This window comes from Rhinoraja longicauda, chromosome 13 (genome assembly GCF_053455715.1).
Source record: "Rhinoraja longicauda isolate Sanriku21f chromosome 13, sRhiLon1.1, whole genome shotgun sequence".
Lineage (NCBI taxonomy): Eukaryota > Metazoa > Chordata > Chondrichthyes > Rajiformes > Arhynchobatidae > Rhinoraja > Rhinoraja longicauda.
The window spans coordinates 30,252,704-30,277,904 of record NC_135965.1 but is presented as its reverse complement, the minus strand read 5'-3'; the positions used below and the strand labels follow the sequence as shown (position 1 = coordinate 30,277,904).

The 25,201-nt window shown below is 42.8% G+C and overlaps 2 protein-coding genes across 22 annotated transcripts in view; one reads left to right on the top strand and one right to left on the bottom strand.

Moving 5' to 3' along the window:
* Nucleotides 1-25,201, bottom strand: part of kif1aa (kinesin family member 1Aa) — a 196,485-nt gene that overhangs the window by 132,733 nt on the left and 38,551 nt on the right. The gene's annotated exons all lie outside the window — the stretch shown is intronic.
* Nucleotides 4,950-15,763, top strand: LOC144599604 (uncharacterized). The gene is made up of 4 exons (XM_078410680.1): nucleotides 4,950-5,454; nucleotides 7,271-7,486; nucleotides 11,654-11,860; nucleotides 13,508-15,763. Exons 1-4 carry the CDS (start codon nucleotides 5,170-5,172, stop codon nucleotides 13,697-13,699), a joined length of 900 nt encoding a protein of 299 aa, XP_078266806.1. The 5' UTR covers nucleotides 4,950-5,169; the 3' UTR covers nucleotides 13,700-15,763.

Sequence of the window (25,201 nt, the reverse complement as noted above, 5' to 3'; positions counted from 1 at the left end):
ACCCTAATGTGCATTATTGCACCTGGTCTGCCAGTCTGCACCTAGTCAATGACATTAATTGCAGAAGCCCCTCCAACAGTAAAGTATACTCAGTTTCCATACATTCCAGGGGGTAGAAGTGACATGAGGTATAGGCAGACATGGGGTTTGAAGGAGAACATTGCAGGAAGGTGCAGTTGCAAATGAACATGGAGAGAATGGCACAGCACTATGGAGATTAGTGACACAGATTGGCATAAATCCATATTAACACTAGGTGCCTATTTCCACAGACTCCTAATTGTATAAGATCTGATAATTCAATACAAACCTAGGTACAAACACTGAATAATGTCCATTTAAGTGGAGTTTATTACCGTCCAATTTGTCATCAACGCTGCATGTAAATGTTCCAAAGACCTGTTTCTGCAGTTTACAAAATATATTTTAATTGATCCTGGAATTTTAGTGAGGATTGTCAAAATATTTGAATATCCTCGGCTCATTAATAATGTCTGAATCTCAAAGATGAAGTAAAGAGAATGTTTGGCGGGATTGTTCTGAAAGACTGAAAATGTTTTCAGATAGTTATCTTTTCTCAATGATACAATTGGTCACCCTGGCTCTCTCTTCCATCCCTTTCCTTCTGAATTCCTTTTAGTTCCTTTCTCCATTATTCTCTCAATATTACTCTCCTATATCTGTCCCTCTGCTGCCTTCAATTTCTCCAGATCCCTTCTATCTTTTTCCCCCATCCTCTGTTCCATGACTTGTCTCCCTGATATCTTCTTCCATCACCGCCGATCAATGCTTTCCTGAGCTCCCCGTGGTGAAACTGGTAGCCCTCAGCCTGCCTATCTTGATGCTGCACATAGTAGAATACCAACTGTTGGAAGACAGCCATGGCAATGACAAATGGAAGAGACTTCCATCAGTCAATCAATAATTTACGGTGGTAGATCTTGCATGGTAGATCATCCACCTGGATGAAAGACAATCAAGTGCTTGAACTATGAGAAATAGGTATAGCAGAAAAGCAAAATGTTCCAGACACTCTCTACCTGACCAGAATAATAACACCTAAGAGGCAAAGGAATCCTGGTGACAGATAATGGCCCGAACACTTCCGTTTGTGCATTGACTGGTGTCACTTTTCTTCGTATCCAGTAATAGCCAACTCTGACGTTCCTTTCTATTGCTAGATACTGGGGCTCTGGTGTTACAATATCAGACTAATTCTGGATAGCATTTGTCTCTTAGATACTCTGACTGGTACCATCGGTAACTTCTCCCCCAGGGAAATGTCTCTCAACAACAAGAACTTCACTCTGACATTAACGCATGATGTATGTCTTTTGATATCCAGGGAATGGCACTCAAAAGCTGTAGTATTTGACTATTTGTGAATGTCAACGTTTTTTAAATAGCTGCCAACTGAAAGCTGTCTCCTGGGTCCTCTGCCTCGGGGAGATTTCTTTGCAATGTCTCGTGTGTCTCAGTCCTTTAGGGAGATGAGTAGACTGACTGGTGCCGCTCAATCCCTCTACCTTGAGAAAGATATATCTCATGATTGAAAATGATCCTTATGAAAGGCTGTCATCTGATCACCAACCATTTGCATTTCTTCTGCAGCTGAAGCACACCCCACCTATTTTTGTGACTCTGCTCCCTCCTTTCCCTCAGTTACTTACCCTTTAATTCCAATCAATCCACTTCCCAATGGATCAGTCAGCTTCTACATCAAACTGTGGCTGAACCACACTCATCACAACTATGGTGCACTGAGAGTGCCAGTGGATGTGGTGTATCTGGACTTTCAAAAAGCCTTTGACAAGGTCCTACACAAGAGATAAGTGTGCAACATTAGAGCACATGGAATTGGCGGTAGGGTATTGACATGGATAGAGAACTGGATGGCAGACAGGAAGCAAAGAGTAGGAATTATTTACAATATATATTAACGATTTAGACGAGTGAATCAAATGTGATATATCCAAGTTTGAGGATGACACAAAGCTGGGTGGCAGTGTGAGCTGCAGAATCGTCATGAGGCTGCAGGGTGACTTGGATAGGTTGGGTGAGTGGGCAGATGCATGGCAGATGCAGTATAATGTGGATAAATGTGAGGTTATCCACTTTGGGGGCAAGAACAGCAACACAGATTATTATCTGAATGGTGTCAGATTAGGAAAAGGGGAGGTGCATCGAGGCATGGGTGTGATTGTATATTAGTCACTGAAAGTAAGCCTGCAGGTATAGCAGGCAGTGAAGAAAACTAATGGCATGTTGGCTTTCATTGCGAGAGAATTTGAGTTTAGGAGCAAGGAGGTCCCACTGCAGTGGTACAGGGCCCTGGTGAGACCGCACCTGGAGTATTGTGTGCAATTTTGGTCTCCTAATTTGAGGAAGGACATTGTTACTAGTGAGGGAGTGCAGCGTAGGTTCACCAGGTTCATTCCCGGGATAGCGGGACTGACAGATGATGAAAGAATGGGGCGACTGGGCTTGTATTCACTGGAATTTAGAGGAATGAGAGATCTTATAGAAACATATAAAATTATTAAAGGATTGGACAGGCTAGATGCAGGTAAATTGTTGCCGATGTTGGAGGAGTCCAGAACCAGGGATCGCAGTTTAAGAATAAGGGGTAGGCCATTTTGGACAGAGGTGAGGAAAAATCTTTTCACCCAGAGAGTTGTGAATCAGTGGAATTCTCTGCCACAGAAGGCAGTGGAGGCCAATTCACTGGGTGTTTTCAAGAGGGTTAGGTTTAGCTCTTAGGGCTAAAGGAATCAAGGGATATGGGGACAAAGCAGGAATGGGGTACTGATTTAAGATGATCAACCATGATCATATTGAATGGCGGTGCTGGCTCGAAGGGCCGAATGGCCTACTCCTGCACCTATTTTACGATGTTTCCATGACACATGAAACAAATGGCTCTGTGCTCACTTTTATGTGATGGAAATGAGCCACAATGCTTATTAGTGGTATGTGCATACTCCACGGTGGCACATCTCTTTCTGCTTTCAACCTAGTTCATTCCAAGATTCAAGGAGCCTCTTCAACAAAATCCCTCACCTTATTACTTTCATTCCTATTATGTATTGTTTCCTGAACGTATGGATTCCTATTGGAAAAGAGGTCAATGAATGATATGATACTAGGCGGCAAGTTGTGTAGGAAAATAACTGCAGATGCTGGTACAAATCGAAGGTATCACAAAATGCTGGAGTAACTCAGCGGATCAGGCAGCAACTAGGAGGGAATCGGTGACGTTTCGGGTCAAGACCCTTCTTCAGACTGATGTCAGGGGAGCTGGACAAAGAAAGGATATAGGTGGAGACAGGAAGACAGTGGGAGAACTGGGAAGGGGGAGGGGAAGAGAGGGACAGAGGAACTATCTAAAGTTGGAGAAGTCAATGTTCATACCGCTGGGCTGTAAGCTGCCCTAGTGAAATATGAGGTGCTGTTCCTCCAATTTCCGGTGGGCCTCACCATGGCACTGGAGGAGGCCCATGACAGAAAAATCAGACTGGGAGTGGGAGTTGAAGTGCTCAGCCACCGGGAGATCAGGTTGGTTAAGGCGGACTGACTGAGCACCTCATATTTCACTAGGGCAGCTTACAGCCCAGCGGTATGAACATTGACCTCTAACTTTAGATAGTTCCTCTGTTCCTCTCTTTCCCTCCCCCTTCCCAGTTCTCCCACTGTCTTCCTGTCTCCACCTATATCCTTTCTTTGTACCGCCCCCCGACAGCAGTCTGAAGAAGGGTCTTGACCCGAAACATCACCCATTCCCTCTCTCCTAGATGCTGCCTGACCTGCTGAGTTACTCCAGCATTTTGTGATACTAGGTGGCAATCAGCAGTATGTTACTCAAGCAGCTGTCAGCCCATTTAGAGAATAGATGAGGGGGTAAGTGGAGCTCAACAGAAGAAGGAATGGACTGGGGAAGAGTGGAGGAAGAACCAAGATTGGATGAAGAGTCGAAGTATTAAACTAAGGAGCAGGCATCAGGGTACTCCAGCTGCAAATTCCATCTGTTGGATAGATGGAAGGGGAGTGATTGGCATGGAGGAATAGGCATAGGGTAAATATGTTTTCCTTCTCATTTCAGGATGTAGAGGATGGGTCAGGAATTGCTCACCAGGATTTGGGGCGGTGTAGTGGTGCGGTGTGAGAGTTGCTGCCTTTTGGTGCCAGAGACCAGGGTTTGATCCTGACTATGGGTGCTGTCTGTACAGAGTTTGTATGTTCTCTCTGTGATCGCGTGAGTTTTCTCTGGATGCTCTGGTGTCAATTTTGATAGGAAAATGCTCCATGACTTAAATATGGTGAGCACGACCAATCCTCATCATGCAGGCGGTATGGCGTTGAGTGGGCATGTTTGACCACACGATCCTTCTCAAAGTTGATTTAGGAATCCTGGTAACTTCCAGGGTTTGCTATTTCCAGGTAGCAGAGTATTGTGGGCCCCAGTCCCTTCAGAGCCGTGACCTCCTCCTCAGCATGCACACTACCATGAACACGTGCCCATGAACACCAGACTCTGGTGGTATGCTCTCCCCTACCTTGTCAGCTAGTCAGAAGTAGGTCTGGGAATTAAAGGCTGATTGATCCGAGCTGGTACAATCAGGAGCATTTTTTGGGGGTGATATCCAAGAGATCTGGAGGAATAGATTATGTGTTCATGTCACACAGAAATTGTTCCTGGGTCAGTCAATCTAATGGGAACTTGAGGTGAAAGGAACCAAAAGCTGGAAGCCCACAGAATGGGGAAGGACAGGAAGTGGACAATGATTGAAATTGCAATTTTTATCTCAACATGGAGCCCCTCCCCCAGCTTGTTTCTTTGGTCTGGCCATACGCTTGTATCCAATGGGAACGGAACACCTCAAGGACAAAGGTCAGGCCAGACTAATAAGTAAGAGAAAACCTTCAACTTGTTGCATTTTTAAATCCCCACTTCTCCCTTGTGCACATTAACTGCAGACTTCTGGCAAAAAAAGATTCGTTGACAGTGCCTTTAAACTTAAAGCTCTTATCTTTTAAAGAGCTGCTCTGACCTGGTGCTAAGGGAAGTGAATCCCTTCACTTGCAGGACACTGCCCTGCTGCTGACCTCTTACTTTCTCATTGAATTTTTCCCAGCTCCTCTCTGCTGCCTGAAGCCCAGGGCTGCCTTACCATGCCTGCCATGTTCATGCTGAGGGACAAGAAGCCATTGCTGATCGGATCTGCCGTCATCCTTGTGGGTGGCTATGCCTTACACCGTCTGTGGAGACAACACCAAATGCTGGAAGAAACCGAGTCGGCGGGGGAAAGTGTATATGAGACACAGCGAGCCCTGAATGAGTACCTCCACTTCCATTACGGTGTGCCACAGGAACAATCACTGTACATCACCAACACTGCAGTCCAGAACTTCCCACGTTGGTGTGCTGAGGAATGCATCAAACACTTCACCCAGCAGGTAACAGGTTTGGCACTGTTGACACTTTATTGAAAGAATTATTAAAGAAAGTGGTGCTTAAGTCAAAAGTATAAATGTTTGTGCTGATATTTAGTGGCAGACCGTGGAGATTCGTAAAACCCTACACAGCAGGTGAAGTACTTTCCAAAGTACAGCATTTCAGGGAGCAGAAGCATTTGATTTGCACTCAACAAATCTTCACAAAACAGGAAGCTGTTAGAGGCACATTTCTACCTTTGGGGAGCGGGTTTGCGTTCCGAGAAAACAGTCTGTGTCATAATTTTCAATAACACTAAGCCATGTTACTTGCGCATGAGTCAAGAAATAGAACTGATAAGAAAAGACATTTTGTATTTATTTGTTGGCTTGTTCATGCAAGTTCCGTGATCGTGAATTTTATTCTTTATCTCAAATTCTGGGTAGTGATTTGCGAATTGTGTGAAGGTGAATCTCCATTAGTCAAATGTCGGTTAAACAGAGGTCGACTGTAATCTGTTTCTGTGAAAGACACAAAATGCTGGAGTAACTCAGCAGGACTGGCTGCATCTCTGGAGAGAAGGAATGGGTGACATTTCAGGTTGAGACTCTTCTTCAGTCGGAAAGTCTGAAGAAGGGTCTCGACCCGAAACCCATTCCTTCTCTCTGTCCCGCTGAGCTAGTGCAGCATTTTGTGTCTATCTTCGATTTAAACCAACATCTGCAGTTCTTTCCTGCACATCTGTTTCTGTGATATTGATTGAGCAACAGATATTGGTACGGAGGGAGGAAATCACTTGCTCTCCCTTATCCTAGGCATGTGTATAAACAATGATTTTATTGTTGTGGATTCAACGGGCTACTATTGCCTGTTAACCAATCAGATTCTGGAGTCACACGCTGTCGTTACTTAGTCTAGGACTGAGTGTTATAGTGGATCACAGAGTCCTTTTGCACGCTGAGGTTTAGAAAGTGGGTCACACACTGTTCCTCAACATGTGTGGTCTGGGCGATGGAGTGGGTCAGGCACTGTGTGGAGTTTCCGTGATCACATCCCAGCTAAATTGGATGCCATTAGTGACTGATAAGATCTGATATGGTACAGTGGTTGAGCAGGACGAAGACGTGAATGGAGGATTCAAGAAATGTGTGAAAAAACAGGTCAAATTTAGAGAGGAAAAGCATGTTGGGGTGGGGGGAACCAAATATAGATATACTGGTATTTTACAAGGATGGAAGCATAGAAGTTGAGGCGTTATGGTAATGCTGTACAAGAAATTGGTGAGGTTGGATTTGGAGTATCATGTTCGGTTTTGGTCACCTTTCTCTAAGATAGTTGCCAAATTGCTTGAAAGAATGTAGAAAGAAATCTCAAGGGACTGAGTTATAGCTGAGGTAAGGCAGCCTTGGACTTTATACTTGGAATGTAGGAGACTGAGGAGTGATCTTCCTGAGATGTCTACAATCACGAGGGCCATAGATGGGTGAATGCATAGTCTTTTTCCCAGGGTAGAGGAATCAAGAACGAAAGGACAGAGGTTTATGATTAACACTTAAATAACACAGGACATGTCATGGGGAATGGAGGGTTAGTCAGTAGTAATTTGAAATGTTAGTGAAATGGTGAGAATTCTCCATAGAACATAGAAAGCAATGGGTTGCAAAGAGAAAGGGAATAAGGATGTAAGATAAAACAAGGCAGCGAGAAAATTAGAAATGATTCCTTTCTATATTACAACAATAACAACACTTTAACATTCACCTTGCTGTAAAATGTTTTATCATGGCACGTTGTACATTGGTAAATTTGTGCTGTAACCTTTTCATTCACTTCTGTCAGAACGGTGTTCCCAGCAGAGCCCTGGACATTGGTTGTGCTGTGGGGAGGGCTTCATTTGAGCTGGCCCGGATATTTCAAGAGGTGGTGGGCATCGACTTCAGCCTCTCATTTGTGAATGCTTGCAACCAACTGAAGGAACATGGCCAGCTCCCTTACACTGCCACCACAGAGGGAAACCTGACCATCCAACACAGTGCTGTGGTACCGCAGGACATTGTAAGTATTCAACCATTCCTTTCCTGATCTCCTCTCCTCCCTGTCATTCTTCAGTTTGGTATCCATTCCTTTAATCTATTCCTATTTTTCCTCTGTGCTCATCCTCTTCGCAATAATATTCTCATTTTCTTCCAAAGGTCCTCTTATTTATTGTGTATCCATTTGCAATTAACAATCTACTACACTTCTCTTTTCAATTGACTGGAGAACAGAATATAGCGACAAGAGCTTCTGCATACTCTCGGTTACAACAGCTTCCTGCCAAACCATTTTGCCCACCAACCAAGCCTCCAATATCCCAGTTCATTTCACTTTTCTTACTGCCAGGAAAATTGCATCAATTCTATTTGGTTTTAGTCCTATGTACCTTTCATGGGTAGAATTCAGCCCAGGGGTCTTCATGAGATGTTGACAACATTATTGTACATTCCATGCCAATGCCTGGTCTCTAGATCATGGGTAGAGGCTACCCAGTGCTGGGCTGTGTCCACAATTTTCTGTAGCTTCTTGTAGTTTGGGGCAGAGCAGTTGCCATACCAAGTTGTGATACATCCCATTAGGATGTTTTCTGCAGTGCATCTATGGGAACTTATGAGTCACGGGGAACATGCAAATACCCTTTTTCTTCTGAGGAAATAGAAGCACTGGTGTGCTTTCTTGGCCATATCATCAATGTGGTTTGACCAGGTCAAATTGGTGATATTTACACTTTGGAACTTGAAGCTGTAGTCCACCTCCATTGCAGCACCATTATGCAGATCATGTATCATTGCATATTGCAGAATATATACCACACAGAGTTAAGCATTTGGTCCGTTACATCTATGCCAGTTTGTAAAAGCACCACCAGCCTTCCAATCTAACAAGCGTCCAGCACTGGGTCCATGGCCCAGCAGCTCACAACCGTTCAAGTGTACGTTCAACCACCTTTTAACTGCAAGGGTTTCTGCCTTCATCGCTCCTTCACTTAGTTACAGATCCACACCGCTTTCTAGGGTAAAAATATTTCTTCATCTCTCCTCTATTTCTTCTACTAAATTTATGCCCCTGCTTTTTGACCTCTCAGCAAAGGGAAATAGATCCTTCCTATTTACCCTATTTAAATTATTCTATTTTTACACATCACAATTAAGTCTTCCCTCGGTCTCTTTTGTTCCACAGAAAGCAGACCTAAGTTACCCAATAAAAGACAAAGACCTGGAGTAATCTAGTGTCAGACAGTATCTCTGGAGAACATGGAAGGCTGCTGTTTTGGTCAGGAACCTTCAGACTGATTGTGGTGGTGGTGAGGGGAACTGGAGGTTGAGTGGAGGCAGAGCAAAGCCTGCAAGTGATGGGTGGATACAGATGATTGGTGGATGGTTGGACAAAAGACAAAGATGAAAAGAGAAAGTGTGAGATAAGAATAAAAGAGGTGTAAATTGTGAACGCAGATGAAGGAAAATAGGTGGAAGGGGATGGTGCGAGGGTGAAGGGAAGAAATGGGTGCAAATCCAAGTGGGGCAGATTGTCTTTTCTTAGCTGCCGCAGTAAATACATCCTCCATTGGGACTTTTTGACTCTGGAGTCGATGGTGGCCTCCCATTTAAGGTCCCTGGAGATGATAGTTCCAAGGAACTTAAATGACTCCACAGATGTGACTGTGGTGTTGTTGATGGTGAGTGGGGGGGAAGAAAAGGGGGAGCTCTCCTAAAGTCTACAATCAATTTCACCGTCTTAAGAGTATTGAGCTCCAGGTTGTTGCGATGGCACCAGGATGCCAGCTATGTCACTTCCTGTCTGTAGACAGATTGCTCCCCATCCTGGATCAGTCCAATCAGGGTTGTGTCGTCCGCAAACTTGAGAAGCTTGACAGAAGAGTCTGTGGAGTCGTTGGTGTAGATAGAGTAAAGGAGAGGGGAGAGTACGCAGCCTTGTGGTGCTCCTATGCTGAGGGTCTGCGGGTCCGAGATGTGCTTTCCCAGCCTCACATGCTGCTTCCTGTCTGTCAGGAAGTTGGTGATCCACTGACAGAGGGGTACAGGCAAAATCAACTGGGAGAGTTTGGAGTATAGTAGCTCTGGCATAATGGTGTTGAAAGCAGAGCTAAAATCCAAAAACAAAATCCTTGCATTGGTCCTCTGGCAGTCTAGGTGCTGGAGGATGAAGTGCAGGCCTAGATAGACTGCATCATCCACTGATCTATTGGCCCCGTAAGCAAACTGCAGGGGGTCCAGCAGGGGGTTTGTGATATTTTTCAGGTGGCCCAGCACGTCTTTCAAGGGTCTTCATGATTACAGAAGTCAGTGTGACAGGCCTGTAGTCATTAAGACCAGTAATCCTTGGTTTTTTGGGTACAGGAACAACAGTGGAGACTGAAGCAGGCAGGGACAGTGCAGGTTTGCAGGAACCGATTGGAAATGTCTGTGTCGACCGGTGCCAGTTGTTCGGCACAGAGCTTGAGGCTAGAAGGGGAAACATTGTCCGGCCTTGAGATTTCCGGCTTTTCTGTCTCCTGAATAACTTTTCCACCTCCTCAATTGCTATTGTTAGTAATGGAGAAGTGGCTAGACTGATGTTGGGCAGCAAGGAGGGGGTGGGTAGTGGACGAGGGCCCAGTTTTTGCAGACTGGAGTCAGGCTGTAAGAGGGTGTGAAGTGGTGATTGGGGAGGAGTTGGTGGGGAAGGGTCTTTGCAGACTGGAGTCAGGCTGTAAGAAGGTGTGAAGTGATGATTGGGGAGGAGTGGGTGGGTAGGGGAGGGAGGAAGAGGGTTATGTTTCTGTCTATCGAACCTCAGTAGAACTCGTTCAGGTCGTTGGTCAGCTGGCGATTGTCCAAGGAGCGGCGCTTTTCCTCTTGTAGCTGGTTTCTTGCAAGCCCTTGTGGTTGCTTCCCTGAACACATTCCAATCAATGCAGTCAAAGCGGGACTGTATGTTTTCAATGCCCTCGCTTGTCCACTTTTTCATTGTTCTGACCACAGGCGTAGCAGATTTTAGTGTCTGCCTGCAAGTCGGACCAAGGTGAACTAAACAATGATCAGAGTGTCCCAGAGTCGCACGGGGAACAGGGCGATATGCATTCTTGAACTTACAGAATGAACATTGAATTCTCCAATGTTGGGTAACTAACTTACCAACAACCTCCCTTCCCTGTACCTCCCCTGGAATTGCACCTATTTCTCTCTTTGCCCCTTCCCCCTATGACACCCAGGGAAAATATGCAAACTCCACACAGCGCTCGAAGTCAGGGTCGAACCAGGATCTCTGGTGTTGAGAGGCAGTGGCTCTACCAGCTGTGTCACTGTGCTGCCCCGTTCTTGCATTGTGGTAGATGGCTAATGTTTTTGTTCACTGAAATCAATCTGGAAAGTGGAAACCCACAATGGATCCAGCTGAAGTTTGCACTGAACTTGGGCCACACAAAATAATGATTTTCAGAATTTTGGATTTGCAGCAATTTTGTTTCTCCATAACAGCCTGAGTCAGCTTCAATTCACTTGTATCACTTAGGAAACTCCTATTTTTAGAAGAATGTGGGTGCATAAAATGAGTAACAGCATTCTAACTCATTAGCACATAGCAGTGGAGTTCAGGATTGTCAATTAGTCACTGAAGAGAGTGAGAACCACAGTGAGACAAGATACTTTCTCGTTTGCATGACTTGTTTTGAATCCAGCTCTAACAAGAACAGATTCAATCTTGTATTTAAATCTCCTCATTAGGTACCCATACTCATTTTACTTTTCTTCCTGCCAGAAAAATCATGCTAACTCTATCTTGTCTTGGATCTGGAGATACTGTATGTAATAGGCCAGTGCAGAGGAAAATTTACTATTGTACATGGAACCTGGTCCGAGAGGCTTAAATGGGTGGTGTGAAGATTTTTACTTGGTATATAAATATGGGTTGAATATAATGCAGAAACTGATATTATGCAGAAAATGCTGGAGTAACTCAGCAGGTCAGGCAGCATCTCAGGAGAGAAGGAATGGGGGACGTTTCGGGTCGAGACCCTTCTTCAGACTGAGATGCTGCCTGACCTGCTGAGTTACTCCAGCATTTTGTGAATAAATACCTTCAATTTGTACCAGCATCTGCAGTTATTTTCTTACACTGATATTATGCAGCATCATTATCAAATCATTAGATTTGGACGTCATTTCATTTTCCTGTTTTCTTCCACAGGAACGGAACCGATGTCTTTTCAAGCAAGGGGATGCTTGTAATCTACCTACGGATCTAGGAACCTTTGACTGCATCCTTGCAGGGAATCTGATCTGTCGCCTACCTGACCCTTTTGCATTCTTGCACAGACTTCCGGGACTGGTGGCCCCTGGTGGAATCCTTGTCATTACATCACCTTACACCTGGCTGGAACAGTTCACACCCAAGGTAAAATTAACTGGTTCCATTAAGAAACTATTTGAGAGAGTTGCAGTGAGAATACATTTGTCATATGGTTGTTCAGTGGAGAAGGTGCCTCTCTTCTCAGTCGCATATGGATAGTTTTATAATTGCAACCGTTTAAGAATTCTCACAGTAAAATCTGTCAGTCTGTTGGCCAGCTGAGTCCCTTTTCATGTTTAAACAGTTTCATGTTTTTCAAGTTTCTCCATACTTTCTTGTTTAAACCTAGTAGCGTAGTGGGCTCGCAAGTGATATTAAAGGTATTACAATATTTGGCGCTGCCCATAATTACTTGCTTAACCAGACATCAAAGTCTAACTTTGCCATCCATAAGCTGGTGCGGTGGTATCATAGCGTAGAATCATGGTGCTCTACAGCACAGAAACAGGCCCTTTGACCCAACTCATTCATTGTCAAGTTGTCCAACTGAGCTTGTGCTACTTCATATCATATCATATCATATATATACAGCCGGAAACAGGCCTTTTTCGGCCCTCCAAGTCCGTGCCGCCCAGCGATCCCCGTACATTAACACTATCCTACACCCACTAGGGACAATTTTTACATTTTACATTTACCCAGCCAATTAACCTACATACCTGTACATCTTTGGAGTGTGGGAGGAAACCGAAGATCTCGGAGAAAACCCACGCAGGTCACGGGGAGAACGTACAAACTCCTTACAGTGCAGCACCCGTAGTCAGGATCGAACCTGAGTCTCCGGCGCTGCATTCGCTGTAAAGCAGCAACTCTACCGCTGCGCTACCGTGCCGCCACTTGTTTGGCTCTTATCCCTCCAAACCTTTCCTATCCACATACCCAAGTCTATTTTAAACGTTGTAATTGCACTCGCCTCAAACACTTTGTCAAGCAGTTCATTCCATGTATGCACCATCTTCTATGTGGAAAAGGTTGTCCCTCGGGTCTCTTTTAAACCTATTCCCTCTAGTTTTAGACTCCCCGCTAGTTTGTGGGGGAATAAAAAATTGTAGTTATTCACATTATCTATGCCCCTCATCATTTTATACACCTCTCTAAGGTCACCCCTTGGCCTCCTATACCCCAGAGGAAAAAAACCCCAGCCCCTCCTTGTAACCCTCCCGACCTGGTAACATACTCGTAGATCTTTTCCGCAATCTTCCCAGTTTAGTGATGTCTTTCGAACATCAGAGCAATACCAGAACTATACACAGTGCTCCAAATGTGGCCTTATCAATATAGGTGTAAAATGACATCCTAACTAAATACCCTGATCAATTGGCACTCTTGCCTTCAAACACTTTCCTCACCGCACCGTCCACTTGTCTCATCACTTTTGTGGAACTATGTACCTGCACGCCTAGGTCACTCTGGTCCACAACACTTGCTCGGGCCTTACCATTTACTGTGCAAATCCTACCCCGTATGTCCTACCATAATGCAATGCTTTGCATTTATCTGAAATAAACTCCATCTGCCACTGGCCCAATTGATCACGATCCCATTGTAATTGTCTGAAAGCTTCCTCAATATTCAAGTTTGAGGGATCTGCTGAAAGATGTGAAGCCATGACTAATTCACAGCATGCATACGTGGGAGATGAGATGCATCTGTTATGTCAGTCACTTTTCCATATTTTCTTTCTTTCTACAGTCACTTTGGCTAGGCGGCTACAAGGATGACTCTGGCAAGGAGGTGAGAGGATTTGATACGATGAAGCAACTCTTCTCCCCATATTTTGAGCTTGTGGCTGAGAAGAATGAGCCCCTCCTGATCCAGGAGACAGCACGGAAGTCCCAATGGACAGTGGCTCACGTGACGATATGGAGAAGGAAAACCTTATGAATCAGTTGTGGCCTTTGAGAGTCAAACAGTTTGCTTTAAAAATAGCCAGCTTACACAAACTAAATTGCTTTCAATTTAGGGAAGTAAAATTAGCTAAGAAGTAACATCAATATGCAGGTACTATCGTGTTAAAAAAATATTTGGACTGGTACATGGATAAGATAGATTTAGAGGGATATGGGTCAAATGCAGGCAGATGGATCTGGTGTAGATGGGACTCATTGGTCGGTGTGGGCAGGATGGGCCAAAGGGCTTGTTTCCACGCTGTATAACTATGATTCTAGGACTAAGTTAGAACAATGATAAAAGAATATTATCTTGGTTGCTTATTGTCACGTTTTCCAAGATACAGTGGAAAAACTCATTGAAAAACATTGTTTTGTGTACTATCCCGATAAATCATACCATACACAAGTACAATCAGGACATGGGCAAGTACAGTAGGTAGTCCAAAAAGAGAAACAGTGCAAAATATATTGTTATGGCTACAGAAAAAGTGCTGATTTTAAAAAGTGCAAAGGCCCCAATAAGGTAGGCTGGGAGATTGTGAATACATCCTTAGTTAATGAAAGGACCATTCAAGAACGTGACAAGTATCGGAAGAAGCCCTTTCTTGATTCTGCTGGTACATGCTTTCAAATTTTAGTATATTTTGCCCAACGGGAAAGAGGAGCAGAGGGTTTGACCAGGGTCGATCAAGCAGTCCTTGATTGTGTTGGCTGCTCTCCCGAGGTAATGTGAAGTGTAGAAGGAGTTGATTGGGAGCGTGCAGGGGGATATAGTGAGGCTTGTTTGCTTGATGCACTGGGCTCAATCCACAGCTCTAATTTTTTGCAGTCTTGGGCAGAACAATCGCCAAACCATGTTGTGATGCATTGCAATAGTATTTCAATCAGTCCACTAACCTGCTAGATCACATCAGGGCCAGGGAGATCATCCCAGTCATAAACAGGGCCAGGAAGATCATTCCAGTCATAAAGTCGTGAACAAAGATTAAGGAACCATCATTTCTGACTCCACTAATTTCTATCAACATTTTAAAGCAATGTACCTACATTCATCAATTCATCTGAAGAAACCTAGTGAATAACTTGGTCCAGATTCAATTGTACATGGCAGTGTTAAGTTATGTTAAGTTATATTAAATTTTGCAGAGCATAAAACATTACAGCTTAGGAACAGGCCCTTCAGCCCACCATGTCTGTTGGGACATGATGCCAATTTAAGTCCTATCTGTCTGCACATGGTCTAAATTTCTCAATTTCCCGCCTGTTTGTGCTCGTCTAAATTTTTCTTAGATGTTGTTTTCGTATCTGTTTCCACCACCTACCCTGCCAATGTAGTCCAGGTCCCTACCATTTTGTGTTTTTTAAAAATATACCCACCTTGCAATCTAGTCTATTTTGAATGATGGAGTGATATTCTAGAATCTGCTAACACAATTTGATTATTAAACATTGAGAATCACCACTGGCAACAGGGCACATTCAGTTCATGAACAAGTATTAAATCTGTAAATGTTTTATTAAACTTCTCCTTCAAATAACTATTATATGGGAAATAAAGATTAACCTGGATGAGTTTCAACATTGATAATATTCTCCAACAATGATATTGCATAATATTTGGCAAATGTGAATGAGATTAGCATTTTGTGGGGATGGGGGTCAGGAAGATGGGGGTAAGAGGTGTGTTTCCAAAGATGTGTAATGCATTGATTATGAATGCAGGCCAGCAATGAAATCAACAGGAACAATACACAGCCTAAACAAAAGAATGTAACTCGGAGGCGGTAGTGATCAAACTTGACAGAGCAGTGTTCTGAACAGAATGCAAGCTGAATGCTGCTTCAGCTTCTGGTTGCCAAGAAACAAGGGAGACATTCATGTAATGGAGCCAGTATTGCCCGTTCCTTCAGAAGTGCTGGTGGGACTTTTCTTAATCCACTGCTCAAGCATAATAGAAATCCCACTCTTCCCTAACACCCACCCAGCATCTCTGATGTGAAATGTTGCAGCCTGGGCAAGAGCTTGCACAATTCCACAGGTCCCAAGATCTTTTTTATTCCACTATTAGTTTTTCGGTACAAGTGTTTACTCATTTAAAAATATCTTTCAATAAAAGGAGAGACATTTAAATTAAATAAATGTCTGATTATGTACTGATACCTGTTAGCAACCACAGGAGGGAAAGTTTAGATTTAAGTAACAAGAATTAATACCATCTTCATTCAGTCAAAATCATGAAAGTAGTTTGGTCATTTATGTTCCTGGAAATACATACAGTAATTGATTGGAATGGGCTTTTCTACAAAAAGCTTGTTACAGGTGAAGGATAAACCTGTACATACAAGTACTTGTACCATACAGTTTATCAAAAAAGAGAGATAAATATATGTTCATGCTTTCAATTTAAAAACCTCCATGGTCTCAAAAGCGTCTAGCCATAAATGTTAATTGTTTCTCTTTCCACAGAGGCTGCCTGACCTCTGTGCATTTTTAAGTTCAGATTTTCAGCATCTGCAGTGTTTTTGACTGTCAATTAGAAAAGCTCAATAGAGGTGGGAGTTACACCATCCTAGACTTTTAAGTACTTGGCTGGCAGAACGTTCTTTTCTCATAAAACAGAAAACTCACCGAAAAAAATACTGAATGTTGCAATAGAGTTCTGATTTTCTGCACAGCTTTAATCAGAGCTGGGCCAGATGCCGGCTGAGATGAAGATGACATTATACATGAGATGTATATCAAGCAACTTAATAGGGAATTAATGCACAATATTTTAATTCACAAATCTCTAGTCTCAATATATTAACCACATTTGTCTTTGTGCACAACTTTAATCCAAAGTAAGCTGTCCTGCAATATTTGGGCTTCAGACCACGCAGTGATAGAGCCGAAGCTGACATTGTTTATATCTGCAGTTCCTTCCCACATTGCTTCTATTGCGTTAGTTTGTTACATCAATGAATGGTAATGAGTTCTTCGTTGCCTAGTTTCCACTGTGTGATGTTATTCATATTCAGCAGGAAACAGCAAACACTGACAGAGAACATTGTTTTTCCCTCTGGTACTTACGGCCTTTTATTGGCAAAGGCTTGCAAGTAGCGATATTCTCCATTAAGGCCCTGTTATATGCCACATCTCAGAAATAATAGACAATTGCTCAACTCACAACAGAATACTTACACTGTCCTGGCAGAATGACATGAACCTCTGTCGGTACCAAGAGCCTCCTGGTACTCGGACAAACATGCATGCATCAATATATTTCCTTTCCACTCCAAATGATTGTGAGGTGAAGCTGTTGAAGTACAATGGTGCCGTAATGTCCAGAAGAGATCTATTATTTTTCAACCTACAAAGCCAGGGTGAAGATTTAAAATCCATATGACAAGGCGAGGGGGCAAGATCCACAAGGAATAACACCAGGTATGGAGCGTCTCAATGAGCGGGATATATGGTAATTGGCCAAAATCCACAGAGAAAGATACCCAGTAAATGACCAAAGTCAATAGAGAAAGATACTGTAAACGAGAGAGTCCAATAGAACAGGATTTCAGATGAATGTTCAGTCCACTGAGCAGGCCTCCTACTAAATAGTCAATATCTAGGACAGGAGCAAGACAGCTGGTAAATGGGCATCATCCACTGAGCAGGACATCTGATGGTCAAAATCCATTTTGTAGGACATCAGGGACATGGTCAAAGTTATGCTGCTGGAGACCCAGTAAAAGCCCAAGAGTAAAGCCCAGTAAAAGCCAAAGCCCAGATACTAGATGAAGGAACTTATTGTAGGTAGAACTATTGAATAAGGAAATTAAAAAATATATTATTTAAGAACCTACTTTTCAAACATTGCACAGAGCACAGAAATAGAAATTCCACTGAAATGAAATGCAAGTATTTACAGCTTCACAAAGAGAGAATGCTTTAAGAGAGACTTAATTAATTACTTTCAAATACAAACACTGCAGCTCATGTCGACTTTCCACAAGAAAGTAATATAATAAAGACAAAAGTGAATGCATTTTCTGGTATGTGAGTGGCATGGATGAGAAACGTGGGCCAAATGTTTCCTGGGAACTGCTTGTGTTTCCTAAACAAGTTCTTGGCAAAATATGCACAATTCCAGCAACCCCAATGAAATTCCCATCTGAGCTGTACACATACATTGTATCAACAAGGAAATGGAATTCTAAAAATAATTGCAGGGTCCTGTGCTTTGGTACCAAGGATTGTATTGGTTCCTTGTGTTAATAAGCTTAGGCTGCACTTCTGCCCTCATAATCGTTTGTTGTGCATTTTAATAGTACTTCACTTGAACTCAGGATGGAGCCCTGCTTGGGTGCAACTTCCAAATTTCAACCTGAAATGAGCCTGAGGAAGATGGCAATGGTATTTTGTAAGTGGTTAAGTCTGTAATTAAGGCCTAATGGCACAACAAAAGAGATTGGAGCTTTTATGGGCTAATGCAGCCCTGATGATGAAGTTCTGTCCACAATCCTGTGAGGGGATCTCAGGTTATCCTTGCAGGAATGATGAGGAAACTTAGAAAATATTTTGGTTTTAAAATGTATCTCCTACTGCCTATGTCTTTCCAGGAGATAGGGATCAAGGGTGGTGGAATTACTGCTGTACATTTTGAAGCACAAGCTGCTGGCAGTGGAAGCAGTGAAATTTCTTGGTGATGGTTAGGATTTCAGTCAGGTGGAATGCTTTCGTCCAATTGGCAATGAGCTTGTTGAGAGTTGTTGACACTGTCCTCGTTCAAGAAATTGGAACGATTTCTACCATTCTCCTGATAGTGGAAAGGTTTTTGGATGTCAATAAGTAAATCCCTTGTAGATACTCAGCATCTGATCTGCTCGTATCTTTTTAATTATGGACAGCAGCCTGACATGGGATGATTGGTTCAACCACTTGCCTCTGTGCCAACTATTACTCTGCCAGTGGAGATCCTCCCAATTTCCGCTATCTTCAGGTTTATGAAACTCCTTGTTGCCACATCCAGAATAATATTACTATGCCATTAAAGCTAGTCCCATCATGCCTATACAATTCAGTTTTCTTGGTAATGGAGAGTCCAGCTGCTTATAGAAGGAAGAGATTCCAGGACGAGATTCCAGGACGATAGTGGCAAACAATGTTGTGAGTTTGTCGCATTTAATTTGGTGCTAGCATAACACAACAAAGACAAGAGTTTGTCTCTACAAGAACCATGCACTGGGCACTGCTGCCAGTTCCATCATGGGCAAATGCATGTGTGACAGCGAGATTGATGGGAACAAGGTTTTTCCCTCATGTTGGTACTCTATCCAATCTCAGATGCAGTGATGTCTAAGACCTTTTGTGCTTGGCCAGCCCAGTCTGTGGTGGTGCTGCTGAATCATATTTGTTGATGGTCAATGAAGCTTCAAACCCAGGGTACAGTTTGTGTACAACTCTCAATATTTCTTCCAGGTGGTACTCAATGAGAGAAATACTGGTTAATCAGTTGAAAGATGAAGGTGATAATCAGAAAAATGCAATTACCATGCCACTTTATCAAACATGAGACTATCTATTCAAGAGTCAACACTGAAACCTCCAAAAACCAAGGGATTTTCACCATTTTTATCAATGTTACAAATGTATCTCCTTCTTGGTTTTGATGACATAATAAATGCATAATTGTTGCTGCAGATGATGTGCGCATCCTTGATGGTGTTGCTGACTACATCGATGTGTCCACATCGATCATAATAAAATCGCCTTGTTGTTGATGATGCCATTATAAAAGATTTTTGTGAATAACTCAATTAATACAAAACATATCTTTCATCTCCCACCAACTATCCACCCACCAACATCTTACCAACCCATTGCTGCCTAATCTCCTGCAAGCCAAGGACAATTTATCAACACTTAACAGCAATGGCAAAAAGACCGATAGCCTAGGGAGATTGATTAGTGAACCACAAACACACAGACTTTACAATTTCAATGTCTCAAAATTGTTGCGAAGTAATAACTTTGACCTCTTTGGATGTTGGTACAGACAAAACACTGAGATCTCGGCTCCAACCTTTGTAATGTTCCCAACGGATCTCTGCAGGAATTATTTATATAATCTTGAAAATCACCTGGAAACAGATGAACGTGCATTGCACAAGCTAAAGAGAACAGAAAAAGATTGTACAAAATATAGAAAGGATGGGTTGTGCGTTCATTGGGTTCTAACAGAGATGATGGACTGCACATTAAATATCTAAATTTAAAAAACTGAATGTATCCACACCAAGCTGTTAAAATATCAACAATGATAAGGTAATAAAACTGTCACCACTGTGGGTTGTTCATACCGTAATGCAATTACATCATGACTCTGAATGGTCTCATGGGATTCTACCCAGAGCTAAATGCAGTATGATATTTCATGTTCCACAGGGAATGCACACTAAGAGACAACACAACGTAATTTTAATTTTTTTCCACAACACACTGTCTAATCTTCTAATGCAATCATTTTTTTGCATTAATAAACTCTCTTCTTTCATGGAGTTTTTGAAAGTTTACTGACACCACAACAAGTGATGTACTATGATCTCATCACATGGAAATGAAGGACCTCGTAAATAAATGTGTGTGTTGGCCCTTTAGAGGAAATAACATTAATAAAAGCTGGATGTTCTGGGAATAAATAAGAAATGGTGTTTGTCAGACCAGAGATACATAATATGATGTCAACAGGTCAGATTCTTTTATAATGGTATCATCAACACCAAGGAAGATTTCATTTTAATCTCATGAACACCAAAGGGGACACATTGATGATGTCTGCAACACCATCAGGGATGCACACATTATCAGCAGCATCAATGTTGATACGTTTATTATGTCATCAAAACCAAGAGGGAAATAGTTATTACATTTGTAGCACTGATAAAGATGTTCTTAAGATGTACTCATTTACGAAGCATCCATCGTCATATCACCAACACCAATAAGTGTACACAAATAAGAAGTCATTCAAATCCCACACTCAAGGTGCACCATTCAAAGGAAACTTATGTGGTAACAAAGACAATGCTCAAACTCTGCAGAGTCAGCACCTGAGCTCAGAATCGAACCAAGGCCGCTGGTGCGGTGAGTCAGAGGCTCTAATAGCTGCACCACTGTGGCACTCATCTTGCAAATGGTTCTTATTCTTCAAGCAATTTTTCCTAATTGCATTGGGCTGACTCACTGCACTGTAACAAGGCTATAGACAGAAGATAGATAGACACAAAATACTGGCGTAACTCAGCGGGACAGGCAGCATCTCTGGATAGAAGGAATGGTGACGTTTTGGGTCGAGATCCTTCTTTAGACTATAGACAATACAATTTATCGTAGAATTTCATTTGTAGAACTGTAGATGAATAGTATGTAACAATTCCCAGAATCCAAGAAGAAACACCATTGACAAACTGCAACCCGAACTACAATTAATGTGTATATCGGGTTTAAGCTGCTGAGTGATATCCTTTCACAGTTCCAGGTAAAGTGTGTTGATCACACATACTCTGATAGTAACACCAGAGCTTCAGGGAACAATTCTCTCCCAGCTACAATGGTGTGAAACACAATCCCAGGTTCCTTCCGGCTGTCAGCACTGCAAACCTATTTTTCAGCCATGGGCCCATGGCTCTGTTATGAGATGGATATTGGCATTGTTTCCATATCACAGGCAGTTGGATCCTGACAAGAAACTATTGGTTGGTTGCACGTCCGCACAGATGTCACAAAATAAAGCTCCTCAATCAATGTCAGGTTGGGAGGAGGGGCAGCCGTGACAGCTGACGAGAGGTCACAGTTCTGCCAAGAGTTAATGCTGTTTCTGACCTGGTTTCTTCCCTGCACTGCTCTTAAGTTCCTCTTCTGCAATTTTCTTAACCAAGCCAGTGTCTCATCACATCACCGCTCGCTCCCTCTCATGTCGAAGCATCCTTTCGTGTTTCAAGGCACCCCCCCCCCCCCCCCGGCTGCTTACACGATGTCTGGTGCTCACTGCCGCCCTAGCTTATACAGCTTGTAACAACCCAGAATCATACAGAATTATCTTTATGGCCTTGCAAAAATGCATCAGAACTGCCCACAATTCAGAATTATTTACTGCTGCAATGGTTTGTTACATGAGGACAGCGGTTAGTACACGGTTGAGGACATAGCAGAGCTCTGCAACCATTGAAGGGTTCCTATCAGCTAGCGTAGAAAGACCATCATCAAATTTTCTGCACAACAACCTACAGCAAGGGAATCTCACAATATAAAAACATTATGACAATCACCATTGTGGACCGACTGAACGGGAGTGCTTTTTTTATTCATACACAGCATGTGGGCTTCGCAGGCTGAGCCAGCATTTAATTGCCCGTCCCTTGCTGCCCTTGAGAAGGTGGTAATGAGCTACTTTCTTGAGCAGTTGCAGTCGTTGAGGTGTGGGCATATCCACAATGCTGTTGGAGAGGAAGTTCCAGGACCCAGCGACAGTGGAGGAATGGTGAAGGAATGATGTACTTCAGGATATTAGGATGATGTGTGTCTTCAAGGACAACCTCTAGGTGGTGGTGTTGCCATGCTTTTGCTGCCCTTGCATTTGTTTGCATTAATGGTGCCGAAGTACAGATGGTCGGAAACTTCAAATTCCTTGGAGTCAATATCATCACAACCTCTCCTGGACCACCCATTTTGAAGCAATGACCAAGAAGGGACACTACTTCCTTAGAAGGCTTAGGAAGTTTGGCATGTCCCCTACAACTCTCACCAACTTCCACAGATGCACCATAGAAAGCATTTTATCAAGATGCATCACTGCTTGGTTTGGGAACAGCTCCATCCTGGACTGTAAGAAATTGCAGCGAATTGTGGACGCAGCCCAGGCCATCACACAAACCAACCTCCCTTCTATTGACTCCATGTATACCTCAAGCTGCCTCGGCAAGGCCAGCAGCATAATCAAGGACCCTGGCCACTCCCTCTTCTCCCCTCTCACATCAGGCAAAAGGGAAAGAAGTGTGAAAACACACACCACGAGATTCAGGGACAAGTTTTTTTCCCAGCTGTTATCAGGCAACTGAATCATTCTACCACAACCAGAGAGTAGTGCTGAACTACTATCTACCTCATTGGTGACACTTGGACCGTCCTTGACCGGACTTTGCTGGTTTTATCTTGCACTAAACATTGGAAAGCAACAAAAAGCTTTTCACTGTACCGTAGTACATGTGACAATAAACTAAACTGTAATTTATTGTAGTTAGTAGAGGTAGCAGGTTTGGAAGGTGCTTTCTAAGGGGTTTGGAGAGTTGCTGCAATGCATCCAGAGTGTCTGAAGAAGGGTCTCAACCCAAAACGTCACCCATTCTTTCTCTCCAGAGATGCTGCCTGCCCCGCTGAGTTACTCCAGCATTTTGTGTCTACCTTCGATTTTAACCAGCATCTGCAGTTCTTTCCTACACAGATGGTAAAAGCTGATGCTACTGGATATCGGTGGTGGAGTGAGCGAATGGCTGTGGCTGGGATGCCTAGCAAGTAGGCTGCTAAATGCTGTGTTGTTGTTGAACTTCTTGAATGTTGTTGTAGCTGCAATAATCTAGAGTACCAAATAAATTCTAAATGATTCCAATCCCAATATTGTCAAAGACTCATGTAGCAAATGATCAAGTATTTGCTCGAGCTAACGTATATTCACTACAGAATGGACAACCCCTACAATGGATGGAGACAAAGTTTACTGGATGTCCTGGATTACAACTGCTAGATGGCTATATTTTCCTATAGAAAGGATGCCTTCAGGATAATTAAAGTTCATAAAGCTGCTACCACAGTGACAGAGACCCAAGTTCGATCTTGACCTCTGGAGATGTCTATGTAATGTTTGTATATTCTCCCTGTGGGCTTCCTCTGGGAGGTCAAGTTTCCTCACACATTCTAAAGATGCTTGGATTAATTGGCCACTGTAAATTTTCCCTGGTGTGCAGGTGAGAGATTGAATGAGAATAATATTGCTGAGAGTTGATGGGAATGTGAGGAAAATAAAAAAATTGATTAATATGGGATGAAAGTAAATGGGTGCTCGATGATTAATGCAACACAGTGGGCTGAAGGGTCTATTTCAATGCAGTATCTTCCTGTGACTTCCTGATACTACTCTGAAAACTGGGCTGACACACTTTCATGCAAGGATAAGGATTCCTCTGAACATTCCTGGCCCTAATTTGTTCTCCCTCCAGTCACAGTCTGTTCCTTGCTCCTCATAGAGAGGGATGTTGAGACTAAAATCCATCATGAAACAATAAGCAGTCCAGAATCAAGGAAAACATGCAAACATGCTTATAATGTTCTTTAAAAATTACTGCCCGCAGAATCCTTTTCATCAACTTATCTGAGAACAGCTAAACATCGCTTCAAATAACTTTTGAAATGGTTGCTTCAGTTCTAGAACCATCCAAAGCTGGTGGGAAGGAATAGAAAGCAGTGTGGGTTGAAGTCAGATAATCCCACCAATGATATGGTGATGAATATATTCATTACATCAATCTGCTTCAGGCAAGAACTTCATCACCACGATTAACATCCAAAATATTGTCAAAATTTTGAGAAGTGGAGCCAGGAAATATTTCTTCATGCAAATAGTGGGGGAGTCATCAAGTTTATTGCCATTTGCACAAGTACAGTGAGGTACACGTACAGTGTAAATCTTTCTTGCAACAGCATCACACAGATTGAAATCTGTCCCAGATAGACTCTGACAACACACAAAACATAAATTAAACATAAATTATATAATACAGTGAAAAAGACTGCAAAAACAAGGCATTAGTGCAAAAACACAATTAGAAAACAAGTCCATGGTAGTGCAGGAGGTGGTTTGTAGTGTTCCGTTGCCCAGGTAGGATTAGGATTGTAAGGCCTATTGGTTGTAGAAAGTAGTTATTCCTGAACCTTGTGTTGCGAGATTTCAGACTTCTGCACCTCCTGCCCAATGGTACCAGTGAGAAAAGGGTATGGACAAATGATGAGGATTCTTGATGATAGATACCACCTTTTTACTGAAGAGGGCTGTGTTTGTGATTTTGAGGATTTATTGCTCAGTGCAAATCACTTGAGTGTGGGTCAGACTGGGGAAAGAAAACATTTCTTGCCAAAAGGACATCATGAAAGTAGTTGGGTCCTGATGTACAAAAGCTTCATGGTAATATATTTACACACCAATTTTTCATTACCTTATTTTGCAAACTGATTTTACATTCTCACACCACCATGGTCAGATCTGAACTCACGTCCATCTGGATTAATAATTCAGGTCTTCAAATTATCATCAAGCTCACAGTTTTTCAACACCTCTGGAGGGATGTTATCAGGGCCTGGACTCTTCCCTAGCTTCAGCGAGGTCTTCACTATTCGCAGCTGCTCCAAGGTAAAGGGGCCGTCGTGAATCTGTACATCCATGAGGACAGTCTCAATCTCCTCATCTTCC